Genomic DNA, 23,370 nt, shown 5'->3' on the forward strand with positions numbered 1-23,370 from the left:
CCTGGAAATGACCAGTTGAGTTTCAATTCTCAGGAATACTGTAATAATATAACCATAGTGTGCCCCGATGTTTGTCATTATATGGTCGCTCTTTGCGAGTAATTGCAGAGCACTTGCTATGCAAAAAGAGTATCAGGTATGTAACTTTCTGTAAATTGTGACTTTTAGTCTTACAGAGTTTACCCAATTGGAAGAGCTATATATCGTGGATCAGGACTTGTCAGAAGGGCTTCCACCAGTACTGCATACTTTGAACACCCTGAAGATGCTCAGTCTTGGTAGATGCAGAATGAAAGCTATTCCAGAAAGGTCAGCAGTTGATATCATCTTTATTATTGTTACTACTATTGTTATTATTACGATTATTATTGATGTTAATATTATTATTACCATAGCTCCTTGATTTCTTTTGTTTGCAAAATTGTTTGAATTGTCCAAATCGCAAACCTCAAACATCTAAAACCTTTCTTAATATTCCCATTTATTCTAATAGAGCTGTAACTTTTACTCTGACTAATCTGTTATATTCAACATTCTCAAATATTAGGCATTCTTAAAAAACTTACTAGTAGGTTATCTGCCTCTTCTCTACCAGTTTTATAATAGTAGTTAATTCTGATCTGAATCCTCAGAAAAATTCTACAAGGTGAAGAAAAGTGTGGATTGTTTACCTTTTTGTCAATACTGCTAATTTGTATATGGTATTTGTGTTTATCATTGGTTCATGAATGTGGATTTTCTGTCAAAACGTAGCTGGTGGTTTTGGAGCAAATAATAGTAAGCCACAATTAAAGCTCCAGGTGCATTCACTACCATACTAGTATAATTTGCCTTTGTGCACCACATTATACCCATGCCTATCACAAGATAAAATAATTTTATGGGAGTTTCTCTGTTATTTTGTTTTTGCTTAAAATCTGTCTTTTTACAATTGAGTACTTTTAATTTTTCATTCTCACTGAGGATGTCTAACATTGAGTCATCTTTTCTATCATACATTCTACAATTTGTTGAACTCTCCTGTTTTATAATTTTTATTTGTAGCCTAGCATCTCTAACAGGTCTAACCGAGTTTCATCTCTTCACAAATGACTTCTCTGAAGGACTTCCAGAAGCAGTCTGCAGGCTCACCAGCCTTACAACCCTTAAGATCTATGATAACAAACTCACAAACCTACCAGACCGGTAAAGTGCTTAGAAAATAAAAAAATTTTAATTGTTGGCTTTTGATTTTGATAAGCTGCCACACCTACAAAAACATCTATCTTATTTGTCTAATTTCTAGCTTTTAGTTAATGTAGTAGTCATGAAATCTGAACTGTTGGACAAAGAATTGGTGTAAACAGGTGATCCATTAAAAGACATGGTATTGCAGGTGTAAACAGGTGATCTATTGAAAGTCGTGTTATAGCATTTGTCAACAGGTGATCTATTGAATGCCATGTTATAGGAGGTGTAAACAGGTGATCTATTGAATGCCATGTTATAGGAGGTGTAAACAGGTAATCCATTGAAAGCCATGTTGTAGCAGGTGTAAACAGGTGATCTATTGAAAGCCATGTTGTAGCAAATTTAAACAAGTGATCTATTGAAAGTCACATTATAGCATTTGTAAACAGGTGATCTATTGAACGTCATGTTATAGCAACTGTAAACAGGTGATCTATTGAAAGTCATGTTATAGCATTTGTAAACAGGTCATCTATTGAACGTCATGTTATAGCAAGTGTAAACAGGTGATCTATTAAAAGGCATGTTATAGCAGGTGTAAACAGGTGAACTATTGGAAGTAGTAGCATGGTAAGCTTAGAAAAGTACTGATATACTAATATGACTTTTGATTTAATGCTTAAAAACATGAATGTCTGTAGCAACAGAAAATCTACATCAGATACTGTTTGTGTTTAATTGCAGTTTGAGCAGACTCACTCAGCTAGAGGTTTTGGACATCTCCGTTAATAATATGGAGAATGTTCCAAGATGTGTGTTCAAGTTAGCGAATTTGAAAAAGCTTACAATCGGTTCAGAAAAGTTGAAGAAGATTGGTAAGGAGATCCTGGATCTGACACACCTCACTGAACTGGACCTCAAAAACTGTTTGTCACTAGAGGACCCTTCATTCGATGTTTGGCCAGGTGGTCTCACAGCAATCATAAACCATTATACAAATTCTGAAAGCGGCAGAGCACAGAGTCCAGTACACGAGTCAGGTACATAAATTGCTTCAGAATCTGAGAGCCGATTTTTACCATTAAAGCCTATTAACAGATATCAAATTTGTTGAACGCTTTGAATTCATCTGTCCAAAAATATTTAAATCCCATTTTGAAATTAAAATAAGTTTATATATACTTTATATACATACTAACTAAATGCCCGGCGTTGCCCAAAGAACAAAATGTTTTTGCACAGGAATTTTATTCTTATTTAACATATATAACAACAGTTACCATTCTAACTTTCAAACTTCCCATCATAAGAAAAAAATTTTAGAGAGAGAAAGCATCGTATCTCTTTCGAGAGTTGTGAGAGGGATTTCAGTAATTAGCATGTTCGCATTTTTTTCATTTTGACATAACCAGTACATGGACTGCAAAATTGTATTTCGCGAAAAGAATTTGTGGATATTTTATGACAAAAAAAAGTCAAAAAGATTTGTGTCCTGGTGTGGCAAGGGCAAAAAAACATCATGTTCCATATTGCAAGGCAAAAAAACTCTTATAACAGGAGCATCGTAACCCGAGGGCGCACTGTATTAACTAATAGTTTAGCGTGTGCAGTCGCAAAAAAGATATACAGTATATGGTAAGACCAAAAGACATGATAAGAATGGCTCAGCCTTGTGGTTTGGTGAGGTGTGTGTTTGCAAACTTACGGTTGAAATCTTCGTGAGTTCAAATTAAAAAAGGATGATTTTTCTTCCTTAAAACTTGATCGCTAAAACTGGACAGACAAATGATATACTTTGAGATTTATCTATATAAATCACAGTATATATACATACGTGTATATATACATATATATACTACATATACTAGCTGAATGCCTGACATTGCACAGGTAATAAAACAGTTTTGCACAGAAAATTTATTTTTACTCACAATACACAGATCTACCATTCTAACTTTTAAATGAAAGCGTTTGTTTATTTCTGTCTTTGCCTGACCAATGCATAATTCAAACATTTGAAAGCTCAAGACAGAGCTAAAACAAGTTGTTGAAAAACATTTCTTACTTCTTATGCTACACTCTTGTTCAAGATTTAAAACAGGTTACAAACAGTAGTGGGTAATTTAGTTGCCATCGGCTAAGTATTTTGACTCAATGAATTTGAGTAACTCAAGCTAGTAACTTAAGCTAGTCTAAGTCTTTACTATAATAAGAGCTATGTTTGTAACTCTGAAGTCAGCATTAAGAAAACGATTGTGTCATGATTTCCCGTGTAATCACGATCTTCAAGCATGCTAGCTAAACCATGAAACCTACCAAGGCTCATATATGTTTTGTGCCATTTGGGTTGGCAGGTGTAATAAGTATAATCACAATTATTCCAGATGGACACTCACTGTAGTGAATAGTACATCTGTCTTGAGAATATGTGTTTCAGAGTTCAATGCCAGTGTAAAGTGGTTTCTCGTTCGTAGATGTTTTAATAATTGGACATACGGATGACAACAGACTAACAAACAAACACTGAGACATATATATAGATATGCTGGGCATATGTACCGAAAAACCTTTAATTGATTGCCACCTTTATTTGACTGCCACTATAGGAGGATTGAAAGATAGAGGCCACTCTTCAATTGAATTCCATCTCCATTTTACCGCCACTTTGACATTCTTTGATCTTTATGAACTCATAATAGCAAGTGATCAGTAGCAAAGCATCCAGAATATTCTACTAAAATGACTTGGTTGCATTAATAACAATTCATTCTTTTATTGCTTCCGTTTTCTTTTGGATAAAATATAATATACTTGATAAAATTTAAGATATATTTTAGAGAAGAAGAAACAAAAGTATCTCAAAATTGATGACAGCCAGAACCAGTCAGAATTGGAAAGGTAACATAACTGTTTGAACAATTTTGACAGACTACAATTTCATGGAGTAAATATTCACAGAAAAATCAAGGGACTATCGCATTAATCTAAGGCGCATTCACGGCATGTTTTGAGTTGATGCTCTAATCTATTTATTCTGAACACATTTATTGTACAAATTACTTCAAAATTAGCCAGTTTAGTGTAAGAAAATTTGATTAAATTTGGGATTTATAGATAAGCAACTGTGATCTAGAACTTCCGACTTGTAGACAACAAGCTAGGGTTTAATCTCCAAGAAAGCTATCATAATATGGCCATTGTGTACCTCAGTGTTTGTTATTATGGTAGCTCTCTGTGAGCAAGTGCAGAGGACATGCTCCACAAAATTGAGTATAAAAGTTTTAACTTTCTGTAAGTTGTAAATTTTAGGCTTTCAGACTATCCTCAACTGGAAGAGCTAAAGATTATTGATCAGGACTTGTCAGAAGGGCTCCCACTAGGACTGCTCGCTTTGAACAGCCTGACAGCGCTTATTCTTGGTAGATGCAGAATAAAAACCATTCCTGAAAGGTCAGACGTTGATATAATCTTTGTTATAACTCCCTGTTTAGTTCTTTTGTTAAAGACACTGCCCGGTCTTTCATGGCACACTAACTAATTCCCCTTTTTCAGGCTCAGAAATAATCACGCATGAGGGTAGAGCGCTTTAGTATAATTATATTTTTATATAACTGACACATTCGCAACCAAGTGCTACTCTGCCATCACAGAAAAACTGACAACCTTATATATGGTTGGCCTATGACAACAACAAGTATTGCATAAGTTAGTGTGGTCTAAACTCTTGATGGCGATCACATAAGTCGCGGTAAGGCGTTATCTAATATACAAGACAAGCGATAGGATTACCTAAATTGAGGCAGATGTTATTCAATACACTAGGGAGACGATAATAAAAAACTAAATATAGATATACACACAACTACTGCTTTGAAAGAATAATAAAGTATAAGCTTGTTTCTTAAAATGTAGCCGGCAATGTTTTTTTCAATACAGCTACCACACACTCCCCCATCGGTGGTACAGGGGAGCCTTCAATCCCGGCTCGATGAAGGCTGTAGCAATTTGGCTAGGCCGGTTTATCATTTGCTCCAATGGTCTAAGTAGTTTAGTTCCTGGGTCAATTGTCATTGATCGTCAGGGTCAAGTGTCTCATTGTGACTGCGTATATCCTTCGTTGTGTCACAGGGCTTTTCTCAAATCGGTCGCGCCTTCCAGCAACTGTCGGTAGTGTCGTCCATGTCTTTCGCCCATAGTCTGGCTGAGTGACTTTGTAGTATAATAGGGGTAAGTATCCTTACCTCAATACTAGCTAGGAAAACTGTCTTTTTCTGTAACCTATAGCCCACTTTGGCCGGGACTTTTACAGCCACCTTTAAAGGCAGGCCTACGAGCCGCTGCTTTCAAAGCAGGCTCTATAACACCCACCGATACCCCCACTTTTAAGTAGTGGTGCCGACTTGCTCGGCCTTGGGCTACTTCTATAGCCTCAGGGTAGTCTTAGCCAGCCTCGAGTCAACCATATCTGTTGCTTCTAAAGCAGGACCAGGTATCAGAGGCCCGACCATCTCGTGCAAGATCCTGGCAACCTCAGCCCAGGGTTTTTGCAAATGGGGAGTCCGGGCCGACATACTCCAGACTGCCAACTGTTTAATGTCGGTGGTTCTTGGTAAAACTCTGGCCAGGCCTCGAGTTGACCGTGTCCACCACTTTAAAAGCAGGATTGGGTTTCAGAGAGCCAACCATCTCCTGTGTAGTCTTAGTGGTTTCAGCCAAACTTCCTTGCAAATGTTGAATCTGGCTCGGCATACTTTAGGCCGCCACCTGTTCAATGCCGGGTTTTTCGGAGAGCCGAGACTTTGGCCGACCTCGAGTCGACCGTGTCTGTCATTTTCAAGGCAGAATCGGGTCTCAGAGAGTCAACCGGCTCCCATGTGGTTCTGGTAGTCCCAGCCCAGTTTCTTCGTGGAAGAGGAGCCTGGCTTGGCATACCTCGGCTTATCATTTGCTCAATGCCGGGGATCCAAGTGTGACCTTGACCGGCGTTGAGTCAACTGTGTCCGCAAATTTTAAGAAAGGACCTGGTCTTAGAGCCCGGCCGTTTTATGTGCAGTCCTGGCGATTTAGGACAGAGCTTAATTTCCGTCAAAGTTGTTAGGTTTGTTTCCTATCATCTTCTTCTAGGTGGTTTTCTCCCAGGGAGGGAACTTCTGGCTTTTTTCTAGCCGGTTCATGTTCAAGACTTCAGTTCACTCTGGACTATAATGGGTTCAGTAGCAGATTCTACAGCCGTGGCCCTTGACCGTTTTCAGGCAGGAGTTTTTTTATAACTGCGGCACTGTCTTTGGACGTGTTCCTGTCTTCCACACTTCCAACAGCCCAGAAAGGGTTTCTCTGTGTCATGCTTGGAAGAGGAAGTTGGTCCAGCCTTTAACTCCTTGATCTGTTCTGTCAGCTTCTTAATGAGTAGCACCAGATGTCTTAGCTCCGAGGTCTGGACTGGCTTGGCCTCCACCACCTCTTCTTCTGGCTCTCGCAGCATTCTAAGTGGTCATGCTGTGAGGAACTTTTCTGGCTTTATTATCAAAAACTCTCTTCCGGCTATTACGGCATCAGCTAAAGTTGGTATTGGCACGGCCAGTAAGTGTCATTAGCAAGCTGCATCGTTCAAGGAGTTTGTAAAATGCTCCTTGGCCTGATTCCTCCTAAATTGCTCCAGCAGCTCCGTGTACTCGATGCATACTAATCTTTTAGTTTTTATTGCATGCTCCTGCAATGAGGTTTGGCTAAACTTCTTTAGAGGGCTAAGTTTGACCTGTGCCAGTCAAGTGGACAGCTCAAACCGGGCCAGGATGGCCCGGTTTGAGCTGTCAAAGAACACATAGTCTGCAAACTCTTCTTCATCATCTGTTGGTGGGAAAAGAGCCCGAATCTTAGATACCAAGCAGGCAGGTAGAGGCCGTCGCTCACCGCGACGAATTTGCGGCATAAGCCAAAACACAAGATTGCAGCATGCACACAGCTTTTTCCGAGCATTTGGCGATAGCTCTCCAAAATGGAATAGATTATCTACCAAAACAATTATTGAAAAACAATAATTGCTGATCATCAAAATAATCTCGATCTTTATATAATAAAATCATAAAACTAATACACTCTCTACTGTAGTAAATGTACAAGCCAAATATAACAGTTCTCCCTGTGTTCCACGAGTTCAGAATATGTGTGTTCAACCGATGCATTAAATGTGTAACACAAGAAGTGTAGATAATGCTTGACACACTAGCATAGCTTTGGTGATATTGGCATTAAATGAAAATCCAACTCACTATGATATCGCAGGTAATTATTCCACCGCAACTCAAGGGGTGCAGGCACCATAGGTTCGTCTACACCAGGATGCATACACAAGCATTCGTGCTTTTCGCGGTCATGGAGATGATGCGCAAACTCAGCATCACGGCAGCGCAAACATTCAGGAAGAGATGGCATGTCTTGACAGCGCTTGCAGACACACCATTCTGTAGCTGGTGGTATTAGCTCCTAAAGAAATGAACAGATATGTCTATGCAACCATAGCTAATACATCAGGTCGATGTCATCTAACAGTATATCAGTGCAGCACTAGATTTAAAATTAATATTAAAATTGTTAATGTTGTCATTCGAGAAAAATCTGTAATTATTTTTTCGCAATATGAAGCAATAATTATCATCATTACAATCATATATATATAATAATATTCGTTCTATCACTTTCTAGCTAATACTATTACCACTAGCTAGCTTGGCACATAAGAGCTGGCTAGTGGCGGTGCTTACTTGCTGAGAGGTTTGATTCTGTTGAGGGTCTTCTTGAGATAGAGCGTCAGGCTCAAAACGCCAGGGTCTTAACTCTTCAGAATTTGACATTTTTATGATCGCAACTCAGACATGCACACATACGTTAAATTGTCGGACGGAATGGCCAAGCTGAAACTGTAAAGTAGCAAGCAGCTATATTTGATATGGGGTCATAGGTAAAACCCGAGGTGTTTGTCATAAACTATTGCTACGCGAAGTTTTATATTGAGCTTTTTATTGGCCTTTCAATTCACGCGAGAACATCACATGACAAGACAATAACCAAAATCCGTGGATACATCATTGAAATCAAGAGATTCCAATCTACGGCGGCTTTTCGTTTTTGAGCTTTTAAGAGCTTGTAATCACATTTTCACCTATTTGGCATCTACAACACCACAGAGTAAGACATGGCAAATCTTGTGATACCAAATAACTGTGATGTGAATTTTGTTGCAAGTCAACCTTTAAAGTCTGTCTCATCTTTTACAATTGAATACTTTTAATTTTTCACACTCACTGAGGATGTCTACCACTGAGTCATCTCTTCTATCATACATTATACAATTTGTTGAACTCTCCTGTTTTATAATTTTTATTTGCAGCCTAGCCTCTCTAACAGGTCTAACCCAGTTTCAGCTCTTCACAAATGACTTCTCCAAAGGACTTCCAGAAGCAGTCTGCAGGCTCACCAGCCTTACAACCCTTAAGATCTATGATAACAAATTCACAGACCTACCAGACGGGTAAAGTGCTTAAAAAATAAAAGCGATTTTTTTAATTATTGGCTTTTGATTTTGATAAACTACCACAACTACAAAAACATCTATTTTATTCACCTAATTTTTAGTTTTTAGTTAATGTAGTAATCATCAAATCTGAACTGTTTGACAAAAAATTTGTGTAAACAAGTGATCAGTTGAAAGTCATATTATAGCAGGTGTAAACAGATGATTTATTGAAAGACATGTTATAGCAGGTTTTAACAGGTGAGCAATTGAAAGACATGTTATAGCAGGTTTAAACAGATGATCTATTGAAAGACATGTTATAGCAGGTTTAAACAGATGGTCTATTGGAAGTAATAGCATGGTGAGCTAAGAAAAGTACTGATACACTAACATCATTTTTACTTTAATGCTTAAAAGACCTGAATGTCTGTAGCAATGGAAAACCTACATCAGATACTGTTTGTGTTTAATTGCAGCCTGAGCAGACTCACTCAGCTAAAGGTTTTGGACATCTCTATTAATAATTTGGAGAATGTTCCAAGATGTGTGTTCAACTTAACAAATTTGGAAAAGCTTACAATCGGTTCAGAAAAGTTGAAGAAGATTGGTGAGGAGATCCTGAGTCTGACACACCTCACTGAACTGGAACTCAAAAACTGTTTGTCACTAGAGGACCCTCCACTCGATGTTTGGCAAGGTGGTCTCCCAGCAATCATAAACCATTATGAAACTCCTGAAAGCTGCAGAGCACAGAGTTCAGTACACAATTCAGGTACACAATTTACATCAGAATCTGAGAGCCGATCATTTACCATTAAAGCCTATCATAAGATGCCAATTTTTTTGAACGCTTTGAATTTATCTGTCCTTGAAAATTCAAATCTCATTTTGATTTAAACTCAGTTTATATATACTTTATATACATACTGGCTAAATGTTTAGTTTTGCTCAGGGAATAAAAAAATCATTGTGCATAAAATCTTTATTGATTTATCATATAACAACAGTCACAATCATAAATAAACATGCGGTAAGTTTTCTGTGCAACGATGTTTTTTATTCCCTGAGCAATGCTGGACATTTGGCCAGTATGTTTATAAGGTATATATAAACTGATTTTAATTTGAAAATGAAATTTAAATTTTTAAGGCTAGATAAATTCAAAGTGTGTTGGACTAACTTTCAAAGTTCATATCATGAGAAAAGTGTTTTGTGCAGTTCTAACAAATTAGAAGAAACAATAAAGCAACTGTAAAACTGTTTAAGTTTAAATGGGAAATAATTAGCAATAATGGCTAAATAAAGTCTGTTTAGCTATGATTACAATAAAAAATGATATGGAAATGATACAAAGTGTACAAACTAAAAAATAAAATAAAAAGTATGATTTTGCTGAATTAATAATAACAAATAGGGCAAAGAAGTGTGTATAAAAAATTTACTATACAGTAACTTTAATGTATTTAGTGATTATGATCCGCAATACAATGTACTACTACAATGTACATGTACTTCCTTCATGTACTTCTATGAGTTCTTACTTTCGAGACAGACATATATCATAAACGTTGAATTTAACTTAAATGCGTTTAGCTTTCTAAACACATTGGCCTGCTTAAAGCAAAGTTTTAGTATGCATTTTACTAAATTTTGGTTCTTTCATCATCTAACATTTTATCACCGCCTAAAATTTTATCGCATAAGAGATAGCGAGCATCATATCTTTTTTAAGAGTTGTGAGAGGGATTTCAGCGAATAGCATATTGGCATTTTTCTTATTTTGACATAGCCAGTACAAGGACTGCAAAATTTTAAATCCGAAAAAATTTTTGTGGATATTGTATGGTAGAGAAAATCAAAATGATTTTTGTCCTCGTATGGCAAGGATGGAAAAATATCATGCCTCATATTGTAAGGCAAAATAACTCTCATAATAGGGACATCGTAATCCGATGGCGCACGGTATTAACTAGTAATTTAGCGTGCGCAGTCGCGGAAAAGATAAACAGTATATGGTAAGAGTGGAGAATGCAGTAAGAACAGTTTAGCCTTGTGGTTGGGCGAATGTGTTTGCAAACTTGCGGTTGCATTCTTCATGAGTTGAAATCCAGAAAGAAGGTAGTTTTCTGTTTCTCAAACTTTATCGCTCTGACTGGACAGACGAATGACACACTTTGAGATTTATATGTAGATTATAGTATATATACATATGTGAACCTATATATATATATACATGTATATATATATATATATAAATTAGATGAATGCATGACATTGCACAGGTAATAAAACAGCTTTTGCACAGAAAATTTATTATTACTCACCATACACAAATCTCCCATTCTAACTTTTAAATGAAAGCGTTTGTTTATTTCTGTCTGTGCCTGACCAATGCATAATTCAAACATTTGAAAAATCGAGGCATAGCTAAATCATAGCTAAAACAGATGGTTGAAAAACATTTCTTACTTCTTATGCTACACTCTTGTTCAAGATTTAAAACATATTATAAACCATTGCAGGTAATATAGTTGCCATTGACTAAGTTTTTTCACCCAATGAACTTGAGTAACTTAAGCTAGTCTAAACCTTTACTATAATAAGAGTCGTGTCGTCATTCTGAAGTCACTGTTAGGAAAGAAATTGCGTGATGATTTCTCATGCAATCATAACCTTCAAGCATGCTAGATGAAGCATGAAGCCTACCAAGGCACATATATGTTTTGTGCCATGTGCGTTGGGAGGTGTAATAAGTATAATCACAATTATTCCAGATGGACACTCACTGTAGTGAATAGTACATCTGTCTTGAGAATATGTGTTTCTGTGTTCAATTCCAGTGTAAAGTGGTTTCTTGTTCTTAACTCAAACTTAAATCTAACTCTTCTTCTATTGCATATAAAAAGCTGCTTTTATTTGCAAACTGTGGCAAACATGTTCATGGATGCGATAAGTTTTCATGTCACTTCGGTAAATCTAATATATATATATATATATATATATATATATATATATATATATATATATATATATTACAAGAAAAACATGAGTGAGTTCAAATCAATTTATTACTAAATAGTTTCATGCCTCTGCGAGGCAATTATCAGATAAAATGCCTTGTTCAATAAAAGCAGTAAATATACACAGGGTGTGGTCACAAGCATACAGATTAAACCTAAAGCTGAATCAGGCAGATAAGTTGGTAAGAGCTAAGTTACACTCCTGTTCTTGAGCAGGTATTTGACCGCGTGTCTACATGTAGAGACAAGTTAATTTCGCTTATTTAGAGATGACATATCAGGCTTGCATAATATGTAAACTTTTCCCATATACATAGATTGCATTCATTAGTTGCACTGCTGTATGCATTGGCTTGTTTCAGTAGCTTCTACTAAATTGAGTAATGGGTGTTAGTGTTTTTCAGCTGTCAAATATATTTACTGAGTTCAGTACTCAGCTTTCTTGCCTCGTCTCAAAAGGATGCAGTATGATTGTTGTATGAGTCTTAAACTGACCTTCCGTTAGCCCTACATAAGTATTATCAGTATTTTCTGCTGTTACTGTGGCTTGATATATGCAAGATGATGTTAGGCATTTCTCATTGAGTGGGCAGTTAGCTTTGACTCTGCAGTTGCACTGTCTGATGTGATGGTCGTTGTTGTTAGTTGACAGTAGTCAGGAGTTGTGTGCATTTATAATGTTCTTTATGCTAGTGCAGCAACTCTAGCTGACTTTGATGTAATTATGATTAAAGATCTTATAGAGCTCGTGGGGCTGGGGGAATGCTATGCTAATGATCTTCAGAAATGTCTTTCCTATATTGGTGGATACGTTCCTGCTATATACCGGATTGTACCACAATATGTTGCGCTTTCTAGGTAGTCGCTGATCCTTTCCATTAGCTGGGGGTGAAAACTTAAGTTGGTAATTGTGTCCGCTATCATTATTAGCTTTCTGGTATGTTTTAGCCGATGTCTTAAATATTTCTGAGTCAAAGTAGAGTCAAAAGCTATTAAAGAGAGAAAGCTATTAATGATAGTGGACACAATTACCAACTAAAGTTTTCACCCCCAGCTAATGGAAAGGATCAGCGACCACCTAGAAAGCGCAACATATTGTGGTACAATCCGGTATATAGCAGGAACATATCCATCAATATAGGAAAGACATTTCTGAAGATCATTAGCATAGCATTCCCCCAGCGCCACGAGCTCTATAAGATCTTTAATCATAATTACATCAAAGTCAGCTAGAGTTGCTGCACTAGCATAAAGAACATTATAAGTGCACACAACTCCTGACTACTGTCAACTAACAACAACGACCATCACATCAGACAGTGCAACTGCAGAGTCAAAGCTAACTGCCCACTCAATGGGAAATGCCTAACATCATCTTGCATATATCAAGCCACAGTAACAGCAGAAAATACTGATAATACTTATGTAGGGCTAAGGGAAGGTCAGTTTAAGACCCGATACAACAATCATACTGCATCCTTTTGAGACGAGGCAAGAAAGCTGAGTACTGAACTCAGTAAATATATTTGACAGCTGAAAAACACTAACACCCATTACTCAATTAGGTGGAAGCTACTGAAACAAGCCAATGCATACAGCAGTGCAACTAATAAATGCAATCTATGTATGGGAAAAGTTTTTCATATTATGCAAGCCTGATATGTCATCTCTAAATAAGCGAAATTAACTTGTCTCTACATGTAGACACGCAGTCAAATACCTGCTCAAGAAAAGTAGTGTAACTTAGCTCTTACCAACTTATCTGCCTGATTCAGCTTTAGTTTTAATCTGTATGCTTGTGACCACACCCTATGTATATTTACTGCTTTTATTGAGCAAGTCATTTTATCTGATGATTGTCTTGCAGAGGCATGAAACTATTTAGTAATAAATAAATTTGAACTCAGACTCATTTTTTTCCTGTAATATTTTAATTTTAGCTCTGCTTTATGCATTGAGCACTCGGATTTCAGTTTCACAAGTTTACTGTTTTTATATATATATATATAATATATATTACAATAAAGTATAGGCTTAAAGTCAGCATAAAGTGCTTGATACTAAAGTAGAGCTTACTGTAAATTTGGTAAGAAATTTATTAAAATTTGACTAAGCAAAAAATGACTAAAAGTTTCATATTACACAAAAGGTGTGTAACACTCATCAGATAAAATGCTTAGTTAGGACTATACACAAGATTCTGCATTAGCTGGTAAGCTGAAATAAAAGCTCAATACAGGTATTAAAAGCTAGATGGATAGGGTCTATTATGTAATGCTATTTCGTAAAAGATGTTTCTTAGAATGTCTACACGTAGATATTAGTTCACTACGTTTGTTTAGAGTTGCCTTCTCAGGTCTGTAAATGATGAAATATTTTTCTAACATACATAATTTGCAATTTCCGCTGTTTTAGAGTATGGCTTGGCGTGTGATAAAATCTTCCAGGCTATGTTGTAGTCAGTGCTGCTTTCTTTGAGTTCCCATATGTAGCTGCTTAACTCGGTAGAGTAGCGTTTAGAAATGTCATTGAATGTCGATTTGTGAAGGTTATATCTAGTTTTGAAGCTGTTTTCGGTTAGCCCTACATATGTGGTTACAGGTTTGTTGTTATCGGTGGTTGTTACGCTTGCCTGGTATATCACTGATTTTGCTAGGCAATTGTCTGGTAACGGGCAGGTGTTCTTGTTCCTGCAATTGCAGCCAGGATTAGTTGTTTCTTGATGGTTCAGTGATAGTAGCTTCTGATTGTGAGAGTTGATAGCCTGTTTCACATTGTTCATGCAGCTATAGCTTAATTTTATAATATTTCTGTTAAAGATTTTGTGTAGCTTGTGGTCAGTAGAAAATTCTTCATCGATTAATTTAAAGAAAGTTTTTCCGATGTTGGTGTGTACGGTGTTGCTGTAAGGGGGGTTATACCAGATTGTATTTCTCTTTCTTTGTCTATTTCTTGCCTTTAGTGGTATAGCTTTAGGTGAAGAGAATTCTAGCTTGTGTTGGTATCCGCTTTTTTCTAAGGCTTCCTGATAAATAGGGACAGCTTTGCTGAAGGCATTTCCATCTGATGAAATTTCTGAGAGTCTTTTGTTGATTGCCAGTGGTATATTTTTAATGATGTTAGGCGGGTGGTTTGAATCTTTGTGAACATAGGTAATGGTGGTGTTTGGCTTAGTGTAGGGCTCGTACTTCCCGTTTTCTAGGTTTAGGGTTACGTCTAGAAAATTTACTATTTTCCTGTTGGCTTCTATTAATATTCTTAGATCATGTGAGCCAAAGATAGCGCACAGGTCTTTCTTGATGTTGTCAACTTGGCGTGGTGTTGCGTTTAAAGCTCCCAGACCATCGTCTCTATATAGTCCAAATTTGTTTTTGTATTTTTTAGATATTTGGTACAATATGTATGCACCTACTAGCTCACATGTTTCAGCACCATCAAAACATCCCATAGTTACATCAAATAGATTTTGGGAAGTTTTCTTACCCCATGGCTGTCCATTATTATACAAGATTGACTTTTTGGTGTGTAGGATTATTGCCTTATCTCTTTCTGTGATGGTGGTGTAACCAGCGGCAAATTTTAGAGCAGACAGTAGTAGTTTTTCTGATATCGAAGGATAGAATTCGATGACGTCGAAGCTGATGAATGTGTGTCTGCTCTTGTTGGGAATTTCCTTGAACCATGCATCTGCTGTGTTTCTCCACTGGTTAATCTGTGTGGAGCTTTTTATACGGGTGTTGATGTCTTCCAAAACTGTTGGAAGACATCAACACCCGTATAAAAAGCTCCACACAGATTAACCAGTGGAGAAACACAGCAGATGCATGGTTCAAGGAAATTCCCAACAAGAGCAGACACACATTCATCAGCTTCGACGTCATCGAATTCTATCCTTCGATATCAGAAAAACTACTACTGTCTGCTCTAAAATTTGCCGCTGGTTACACCACCATCACAGAAAGAGATAAGGCAATAATCCTACACACCAAAAAGTCAATCTTGTATAATAATGGACAGCCATGGGGTAAGAAAACTTCCCAAAATCTATTTGATGTAACTATGGGATGTTTTGATGGTGCTGAAACATGTGAGCTAGTAGGTGCATACATATTGTGCCAAATATCTAAAAAATACAAGAACAAATTTGGACTATATAGAGACGATGGTCTGGGAGCTTTAAACGCAACCCCCCGCCAAGTTGACAACATCAAGAAAGACCTGTGCGCTATCTTTGGCTCACATGATCTAAGAATATTAATAGAAGCCAACAGGAAAATAGTAAATTTTCTAGACGTAACCCTAAACCTAGAAAACGGGAAGTACGAGCCCTACACTAAGCCAAACACCACCATTACCTATGTTCACAAAGATTCAAACCACCCGCCTAACATCATTAAAAATATACCACTGGCAATCAACAAAAGACTCTCAGAAATTTCATCAGATGGAAATGCCTTCAGCAAAGCTGTCCCTATTTATCAGGAAGCCTTAGAAAAAAGTGGATACCAACACAAGCTAGAATTCTCTTCACCTAAAGCTATACCACTAAAGGCAAGAAATAGACAAAGAAAGAGAAATACAATCTGGTATAACCCCCCTTACAGCAACACCGTACACACCAACATCGGAAAAACTTTCTTTAAATTAATCGATGAAGAATTTTCTACTGACCACAAGCTACACAAAATCTTTAACAGAAATATTATAAAATTAAGCTATAGCTGCATGAACAATGTGAAACAGGCTATCAACTCTCACAATCAGAAGCTACTATCACTGAACCATCAAGAAACAACTAATCCTGGCTGCAATTGCAGGAACAAGAACACCTGGCCGTTACCAGACAATTGCCTAGCAAAATCAGTGATATACCAGGCAAGCGTAACAACCACCGATAACAACAAACCTGTAACCACATATGTAGGGCTAACCGAAAACATCTTCAAAACTAGATATAACCTTCACAAATCGACATTCAAGGACATTTCTAAACGCTACTCTACCGAGTTAAGCAGCTACATATGGGAACTCAAAGAAAGCAGCACTGACTACAACATAGCCTGGAAGATTTTATCACACGCCAAGCCATACTCTAAAAGCAGCGGAAACTGCAAATTATGTACGTTAGAAAAATATTTCATCATTTACAGACCTGAGAAGGCAACTCTAAACAAACGTAGTGAACTAATATCTACGTGTAGACATTCTAAGAAACATCTTTTACGAAATAGCATTACATAATAGACCCTATCCATCTAGCTTTTAATACCTGAGCTATTATTTCAGCTTACCAGCTAATGCAGAATCTTGTGTATAGTCCTAACTAAGCATTTTATCTGATGAGTGTTACACACCTTTTGTGTAATATGAAACTTTTAGTCATTTTTTGCTTAGTCAAATTTTAATAAATTTCTTACCAAATTTATATATATATATATATATCTACTCATGCTACAGACAGTACTGTTTCGGCTATTGAAGCCTCATCAGTGCAGCTAAGAGCTTAGGCAAGGGACACAAATCCCATTACCAATGAGAGTTGACTTCCTATATATATATATATATATATATATATATATATATATATATATATATATATATATACTTGTCATATACATGTATATATATATTTCTCCAAGTTGGTCGGTGTGTTGGTCTAGCTATAGCTATTAAAATCTTCAAATATAGAATCTGAATCGCAAAAGATTTGAACTCGGACCCTCCTGTTCATCAGTCCAACACTTACTAGTTAAGCCCCATGAGCTTGATGGATTCCTTAAGCAACATACATGTATGTTGTTATATTGGTTCAAATACGATACCGCTTTCTGTTATGACATAACGCTATGAAGGACAGTGGTGTAATTTTATGTGTGCTCAATTGTGGGAGCAAGTAGTTAGCTCTTATTAGTAAGCTTACTCAAATTATCCATTGGGGACGTGCCAGGCTAATAGCAAGTGGCAGGCAACAAGATTACCTCTCATTGTTTATAAGCTAATTTTTAATACTGGTGCAGTGCCGGGCATCCACCTAGTATGGTTATAAAAATAACAAACATACATTCATGTTTGTTAAAATGAAATGAAAGATTGAAAGCTTCACCCAACTAATGGCAACGCCAGCTATAAAATCATTGTAGGTTAATTGTAAGCAATTGTTATCAACTGGTAGAGATATTTCTCAGCTTCCCCATGCGCATTTACTTAAAGATCTATGACAAGTTAGAGGTAATATAGCAGGTTTCTTACATCCAAAATGGTTAACGCCGCTCTGCCCTAAGGAGAGTGTAAAATATGGGTGACATTCATTTCGCCTGTAAAAGAAACAAATTTATCTTCCTAAAAATCTGATGAAATATTTTAAAAATTAAGGCCGCTATTTATTTAAAGACCACTATTTCTAATAAAGGGGAAGGGTAAAAATTAGAGTTCCAAGGCATTGAAATAGAGGTTTTACAGTAGACTACCATAACTTTGGCCCAAAATAAACTCTACACCATCGTATACTTCACTTTACTTACTTACTTATCATATACTTACTTATACTTTACCGTATTTCAAAGGCCATTTTAATCTGCATATTTATTTATCAATTTGCAATCACAGCCATCAAAATAAGCATTTGCGAAATATTTTTTATTCTGCCTAAAATTCATGGAAAAACATAATTGTCTTCATCTTATTTTGTCACAGTTTAAAATGCGACAATCTTTTAATTGCAGATAAACTCAGATACAAAAAATAAAATTAAGTGAACAAAACATGTTACTAAATATATAAATAAGCTAGCGGAATGCCAGGTGTTGCATAGGTATTAAAATCAGCTTATAAACAGTGACAGATCATGTAGCCGCTTGCCACTTGCCATTAGCCTGGCACATGGCCAATGGCCAATCTGAGTAAGCTAGTAACCTATTGCTAAAGTTGCTATTAGAAGCCGTGAGAGCAAGCATAAAATGAACTTCCGCCATGCAGAACGGTATGCGTATTGTCACCCACATAGCGACATACATTGCCCTACGAATCCATTAATCTCGTGTAGCTTAATTTGTAAGATATCTGTCTGGTGAACTGAAGGTTTCAAGATCAAATTCAGTATGAAATGGATATTTCATTCCTAAATTTAAATAGCTATAGCTGGACAAACCAAAGCACACACACACACAAGTACACCCACACGCATGCACAAACTTTGAGAATAATATGTATAGATAAATGGAAAAAAACTAAATCTATAAACATAATAATCTGTTTATTAGGCACAGCTAAACAACTAATTTTAACAATTGCCCATAGATTTATATGCAAAACATTAGAGCGTTTAAAAACTAGAAAGTGTATAGTGTATTTGCCTGTTAGTCTTTGTACATATTCGCATTGTTCACAGCTGTACAGGATGATGAGTTACGATATCCTTGCTTTATAGATGGCATCTCTGTTTGTTGTCTCTTTGTGGCTATGTATATATACAAATCTGTTTTTGGTGGTCGACGTTTATTGGTCTGTTTGTCGTTCGTATGTCTAATTATAGCAATTAAGTTGTAGGAATGAAAAATCCACTTTGTACTAGATTTGAACTTTGGTCACCAGTTTTGCAGACAGGCAAGCTAATCACTATGCTAAGCTGTTTTTGCCTATACTATGGAATAATTGTGCACATACTTACACAGCGCTTGCAAATATACTATTGGCTACTACTAGCATAATTATAAACACAAGTTGGTTTCAGACAGCTTCGGACACGGCTCTTATTATAGTAAATGTTTAGACTGGCTTAAGTTACTAGCTTAAGTTACTCAAATTCATTGGGTGAAGAAATTTAGCCAATTGCAACTAAATTAATTACCACTGTTTATAAGCTGTTGTATATCTTGAGCGAACGTGTAGCATCTGAAGTTGGAAACGTTTTTCACGAATTTGTTTTAGCTGTGCTTTGAGCATTTAAATATTCGAATTACGCATTGCTCGTACACATGCAAAGATAAACCAACACCTTTATTTAAAAGCTAAAATGGTAAATGTTGTATATGTTACATAAAAATATTTTTTAGTATTCTAATAGTAGAATTTTAGTAGTAGATAAAATTGTTTAAGTTCTCCAAGTTTTGAACCCAAACAAAAGCATCATCATCGGCTGTGTAAATCGTCTATTAGAGTGTCAAAAGTCGCAGAATAGATTTAAGGTATAAAAATAAGTTTACATTCTAGGGACAAAGCCTGAACAAGTGACTCTTGATGATGGTAAGTTTAACAGTCTCAAATATATTTTACTCGTAAATAGAATTTTTTCCAAACCACTTACTTTGAATTAAATGGCTATAGGAAGAAAAGTTCTAATTTTCAGATTTTTGTTAGCACTCAATGTAAAGTCTGTTAAATAGATAATGATATTGCATGAACACTATCAGAATTGAACTCTGACGTATTTTAATTTGAAGCTATAAATATAAGCTAATAAGCTAGTTCAATTTCAAAATCATAACATGATGTCCGGTACTTACAGACACTGTTGCTCATGGAATAGATCAGACAAGTGATGATTCTCCTATTCCGGAAGAGCGTAGACCATAGACATAGACCAGCCACGGTAGAAATAACTTTCTACTCTAACTCGTTGACCTATGAAAACCTTATTGTGCTTTGAAGAAGTTTATCTGAGAAAAAAGCTTTGAATTTTTGGTCCTTTGAAATCGAAAGCTCATCAAGCTTCATCTGCATATATATTTGAAGCTGAATATTAAATACACAGCAGTTTCTGGTTGGGTGGAGACTCAATGACATAAAATATATTTTTTATACATTAATCATATAATTATAGTGTAAATGCACAACAGGCAATTTATTAGTTCAGGGTGACCAAGTATTTACAAATTGTTTCAAGTTATGGTATTTTCTGGATTCAGTGTGTTTTCATAATTCATCCTGAAATGTTTTAGGAACAAGTTGTAAAACAGGAGTACATAACTCTTTGTAGCCTGAGAATTGTCGGGAGCTATCAACCTTTTAATGAAACTCAAGCTCCCTTCATGAGTCAACCCGCTGATACCATCAATAATCATTATGCACAACAATCATACAATTGCCTAAGATAGTTTTCGTTGTATTTTTTAGTTTTAACTGTTTTTATGTGTAAACTTGGTTCTAAAACATGTAAGACTTTTTTTAATTCATCTAATATGCTGCACTTACAGTATGCACCTGCTTGTTATGGTCCAGCAAAAACAGGTATTTTGTGGACAAACCAAATTACGGAAATATTTTGAATACAAAATGGGTGTTTGTCTGCATTTCTTCTTATCAATCAGAGTAATATATGAGTTTGCTGCTAAAGCCCTCCTAAGAGACTCCAATAAGAAACTTCTGCTTGCACTTTTGATTTCATTATATTATATAATCATGGCTTCAATATATATTTAAACTTGATATTTGACTATTTATTTACTCTTAGTATTAATGTTGCCAACCCGTATGTGTAACTTTTAGTGGTTTTTGAATGTTTCATACAGATTACTATGCATATTTGCTATGATGAATGCACGCTGCTGTGTGTAGTACACAATAAACTACTTCTCTGAGATAATGTTCTATCTTGCAACACTGGTTAATAATGACTCACAGTTGCCTAGTTGTTTACTGCTCGCGCTGATGCTGGTTGCTGTTTACTCTGTTCAGGGTAGCGCATGCATACCAAGTAACTAGAAAGAGAGGGAAGATTTTCCAAGAGTGAGCTTTGCTTTGCCACAAGTACAAAACATCGCCTCAGCTTTGCCAGTTTGAATAAAAATGCAATCATTATCTTTTATTCTGGTGCACTAGATACTTCGCTGAGAACAATGTTTAAACTAAGTTTAACAATGGTAAAAAAGTAACACCGGATTAACCTTCTGACCAGGTTGTTGTGGTAATCTAAAATAATAGATGATGTGATTCAGAGACTTGTGGAACCATACTGACTGGTAAAAAAGCTCAACTTTGTCTAACGATTTATTTGAGACAGTAATATTTAAATTGGTGAGTTGTATTCTCCTGTACATCATCATCTAGAGCACACAACTTAAATTTGTTAAACAATTCAATTCAAACATTGAAGAAGTTTACTTGTCAAAGAAATCTGGGCAAAATGTTATGCTCTGACAAAAAGATAGTAATAGTTTTTTAATTAATCTCTTTTAATCAAATATATTTTATCCACACTGCTATTACTCCTGTGTTTAAATTATAACGACTTAGCCATTATATTCGTTGCGTTTAAGCACTGGATTTTCTGTTATCATTTGTACAAAGTTCGATTGGCTAAACTTTCTGGAGAAAACTTGGTAAGGTGAGAAAAAAATAGCAGGCAACAATTGCTTTTCTGTAACCATGTCGAATTAACTGAAAATAAAGAAGCAAAACTGGACAATCTGTCACCTAGCAATCAGTAATTACTTAAAATTACAAAACATTAGCTGTGAGTGCCGTATATATTTTTCAATAGCAATGAATGTTGTTACAAGCCCTTTACACCATCAGATATTACTTTATCTGAATAGCTATTGTGGACTAATTGTTTGCAATACGTAGGTAAAAATAGACTTGCTGTGATCTCTTATGCTACTACTACCTACTGTTGACTAACTTGTTGTTAATTAAATAGGAGTATAGTTGTGATTTTTAGCAGTTATTTTTATGGCTTAATGTGTAATGGTAATAATGGTAAGTTGCGTATTGTGGTGTAATTAATACCTCCATTATCCGTTGAGTGACAATAACCATTAAAATATTAGTTACAAATGAGTAATTTTTTCTCTAGATGTCCTTGCTTGGATTTGCTATGTGGCATACATTAAATATCTGCCCCCATAATAAAACCAAATTTTGATTTTATTATAGACAGTTTTGCACTCAACCAATTTTGATTCAGTTCAGTAAAGAACACTTTTAATGTATGCAAATATGTTTCTCACAAGCTCCTAAAAATATAACCATTTTTCATTGCGCTGGAAGTACATGCATCTATATTATATTTCGATTAATAAAAAGATAATGCAAAATAAAAATGTGTAAGATTTGTGTCATTAAACTGTGGCGTAACTAGACCATTATCCTTGAAATAATGCATGTCACAGCGTAACTGCTGCATAGGACAAGTGTGAAGCACAGTAACAAGAATTAGAAAGAGATTGACAAAGATGAGGATTCTGGTTAGGGATGCGAACGTTTAATGAGGTGGTGAGGTGTTCAAGGTGATCATAACTTTTACCGAACTCCTGTTGTATGTAGATCTTATTGTTAGGATCTGTAGATTGTTCCTTTTGCAAAAGAAATTGCTGGTTCCCTTCACTGCTTAACAAGAATCAAAACCACTGAGTGCAAGACAATAAGACAAATATATATTTCAAAAACATATATGAATACATGTAAACCAGTGCGTGCGCATGCAAAGAATGACCTACGAGAGTCTGCCAGCGATCTCTGCTCTCTCATCTTTTCTTACCTCTTTATATATCATTACGTCTCTTGCTGGTTCCAACCCATCGGTTTTTTGATCTGTCGGCCTCGGTGATGATCCCATCGAAGATTGTGTCTTCTGTCGAGCTGGGCTCACCCTGGTCGTGTTGTCGGACCTGGGTTGGCTAGGCAGCTGGCCCTTGTCTCCGCACTTTCTCGCCACATTATATTTGGTGG

At 36.1% G+C, this 23,370-nt stretch overlaps 3 protein-coding genes across 3 annotated transcripts in view; 1 reads left to right on the top strand and 2 right to left on the bottom strand.

The window, feature by feature from the left end:
- The window catches only part of LOC137394316 (leucine-rich repeat protein soc-2 homolog), a 10,105-nt gene extending 4,726 nt beyond the window's left edge, over positions 1–5,379 (top strand). Inside the window, exons 5-11 of the mRNA XM_068081035.1 lie at positions 169–309; positions 1,045–1,185; positions 1,915–2,210; positions 4,008–4,068; positions 4,480–4,620; positions 5,107–5,167; positions 5,299–5,379. Of these exons, the coding sequence (XP_067937136.1) occupies positions 169–309; positions 1,045–1,185; positions 1,915–2,210; positions 4,008–4,068; positions 4,480–4,620; positions 5,107–5,167; positions 5,299–5,379 (922 nt within the window). The remainder of the gene's footprint in view (positions 1–168; positions 310–1,044; positions 1,186–1,914; positions 2,211–4,007; positions 4,069–4,479; positions 4,621–5,106; positions 5,168–5,298) is intronic.
- A 1,555-nt stretch (positions 5,380–6,934) lies between these two features.
- Positions 6,935–8,021, bottom strand: LOC137394317 (uncharacterized). Its single transcript, XM_068081036.1, has 3 exons — positions 7,932–8,021; positions 7,440–7,653; positions 6,935–7,179 (listed from the first exon to the last, which is right to left on the bottom strand). The coding sequence occupies exons 1-3, from the start codon at positions 8,019–8,021 to the stop codon at positions 6,935–6,937; spliced, it is 549 nt and encodes a 182-aa protein (XP_067937137.1).
- Positions 8,022–12,757: 4,736 nt separating this feature from the next.
- Positions 12,758–15,584, bottom strand: LOC137394318 (uncharacterized). The gene is made up of 3 exons (XM_068081037.1): positions 15,560–15,584; positions 14,093–15,456; positions 12,758–12,781 (listed from the first exon to the last, which is right to left on the bottom strand). The coding sequence occupies exons 1-3, from the start codon at positions 15,582–15,584 to the stop codon at positions 12,758–12,760; spliced, it is 1,413 nt and encodes a 470-aa protein (XP_067937138.1).
- Positions 15,585–23,370: the final 7,786 nt, after the last annotated feature.

The sequence above is a fragment of the Watersipora subatra genome, chromosome 4, assembly GCF_963576615.1.
Source record: "Watersipora subatra chromosome 4, tzWatSuba1.1, whole genome shotgun sequence".
Classification (NCBI taxonomy): Eukaryota; Metazoa; Bryozoa; class Gymnolaemata; order Cheilostomatida; family Watersiporidae; genus Watersipora; species Watersipora subatra.

Bases quoted from the DNA above. Each gene is read 5' to 3' on its own strand.
- LOC137394317 (XM_068081036.1), bottom strand. From the start codon at position 8,021: ATGTCAAATTCTGAAGAGTTAAGACCCTGGCGTTTTGAGCCTGACGCT. The intron at 7,654-7,931 runs GTAAGCACCGCC...TCATTTCTTTAG, and splicing joins AGAATCAAACCTCTCAGCAA to GAGCTAATACCACCAGCTAC. The intron at 7,180-7,439 runs GTGAGTTGGATT...TTGTTTTGGTAG, and splicing joins TAATTACCTGCGATATCATA to ATAATCTATTCCATTTTGGA.
- LOC137394318 (XM_068081037.1), bottom strand. From the start codon at position 15,584: ATGACGTCGAAGCTGATGAATGTGT. The intron at 15,457-15,559 runs GTCTGCTCTTGT...GTCTTCCAACAG, and splicing joins GTCGAAGCTGATGAATGTGT to TTTTGGAAGACATCAACACC. The intron at 12,782-14,092 runs GTATGTTAGAAA...TGCGCTTTCTAG, and splicing joins CAGCGGAAATTGCAAATTAT to GTGGTCGCTGATCCTTTCCA.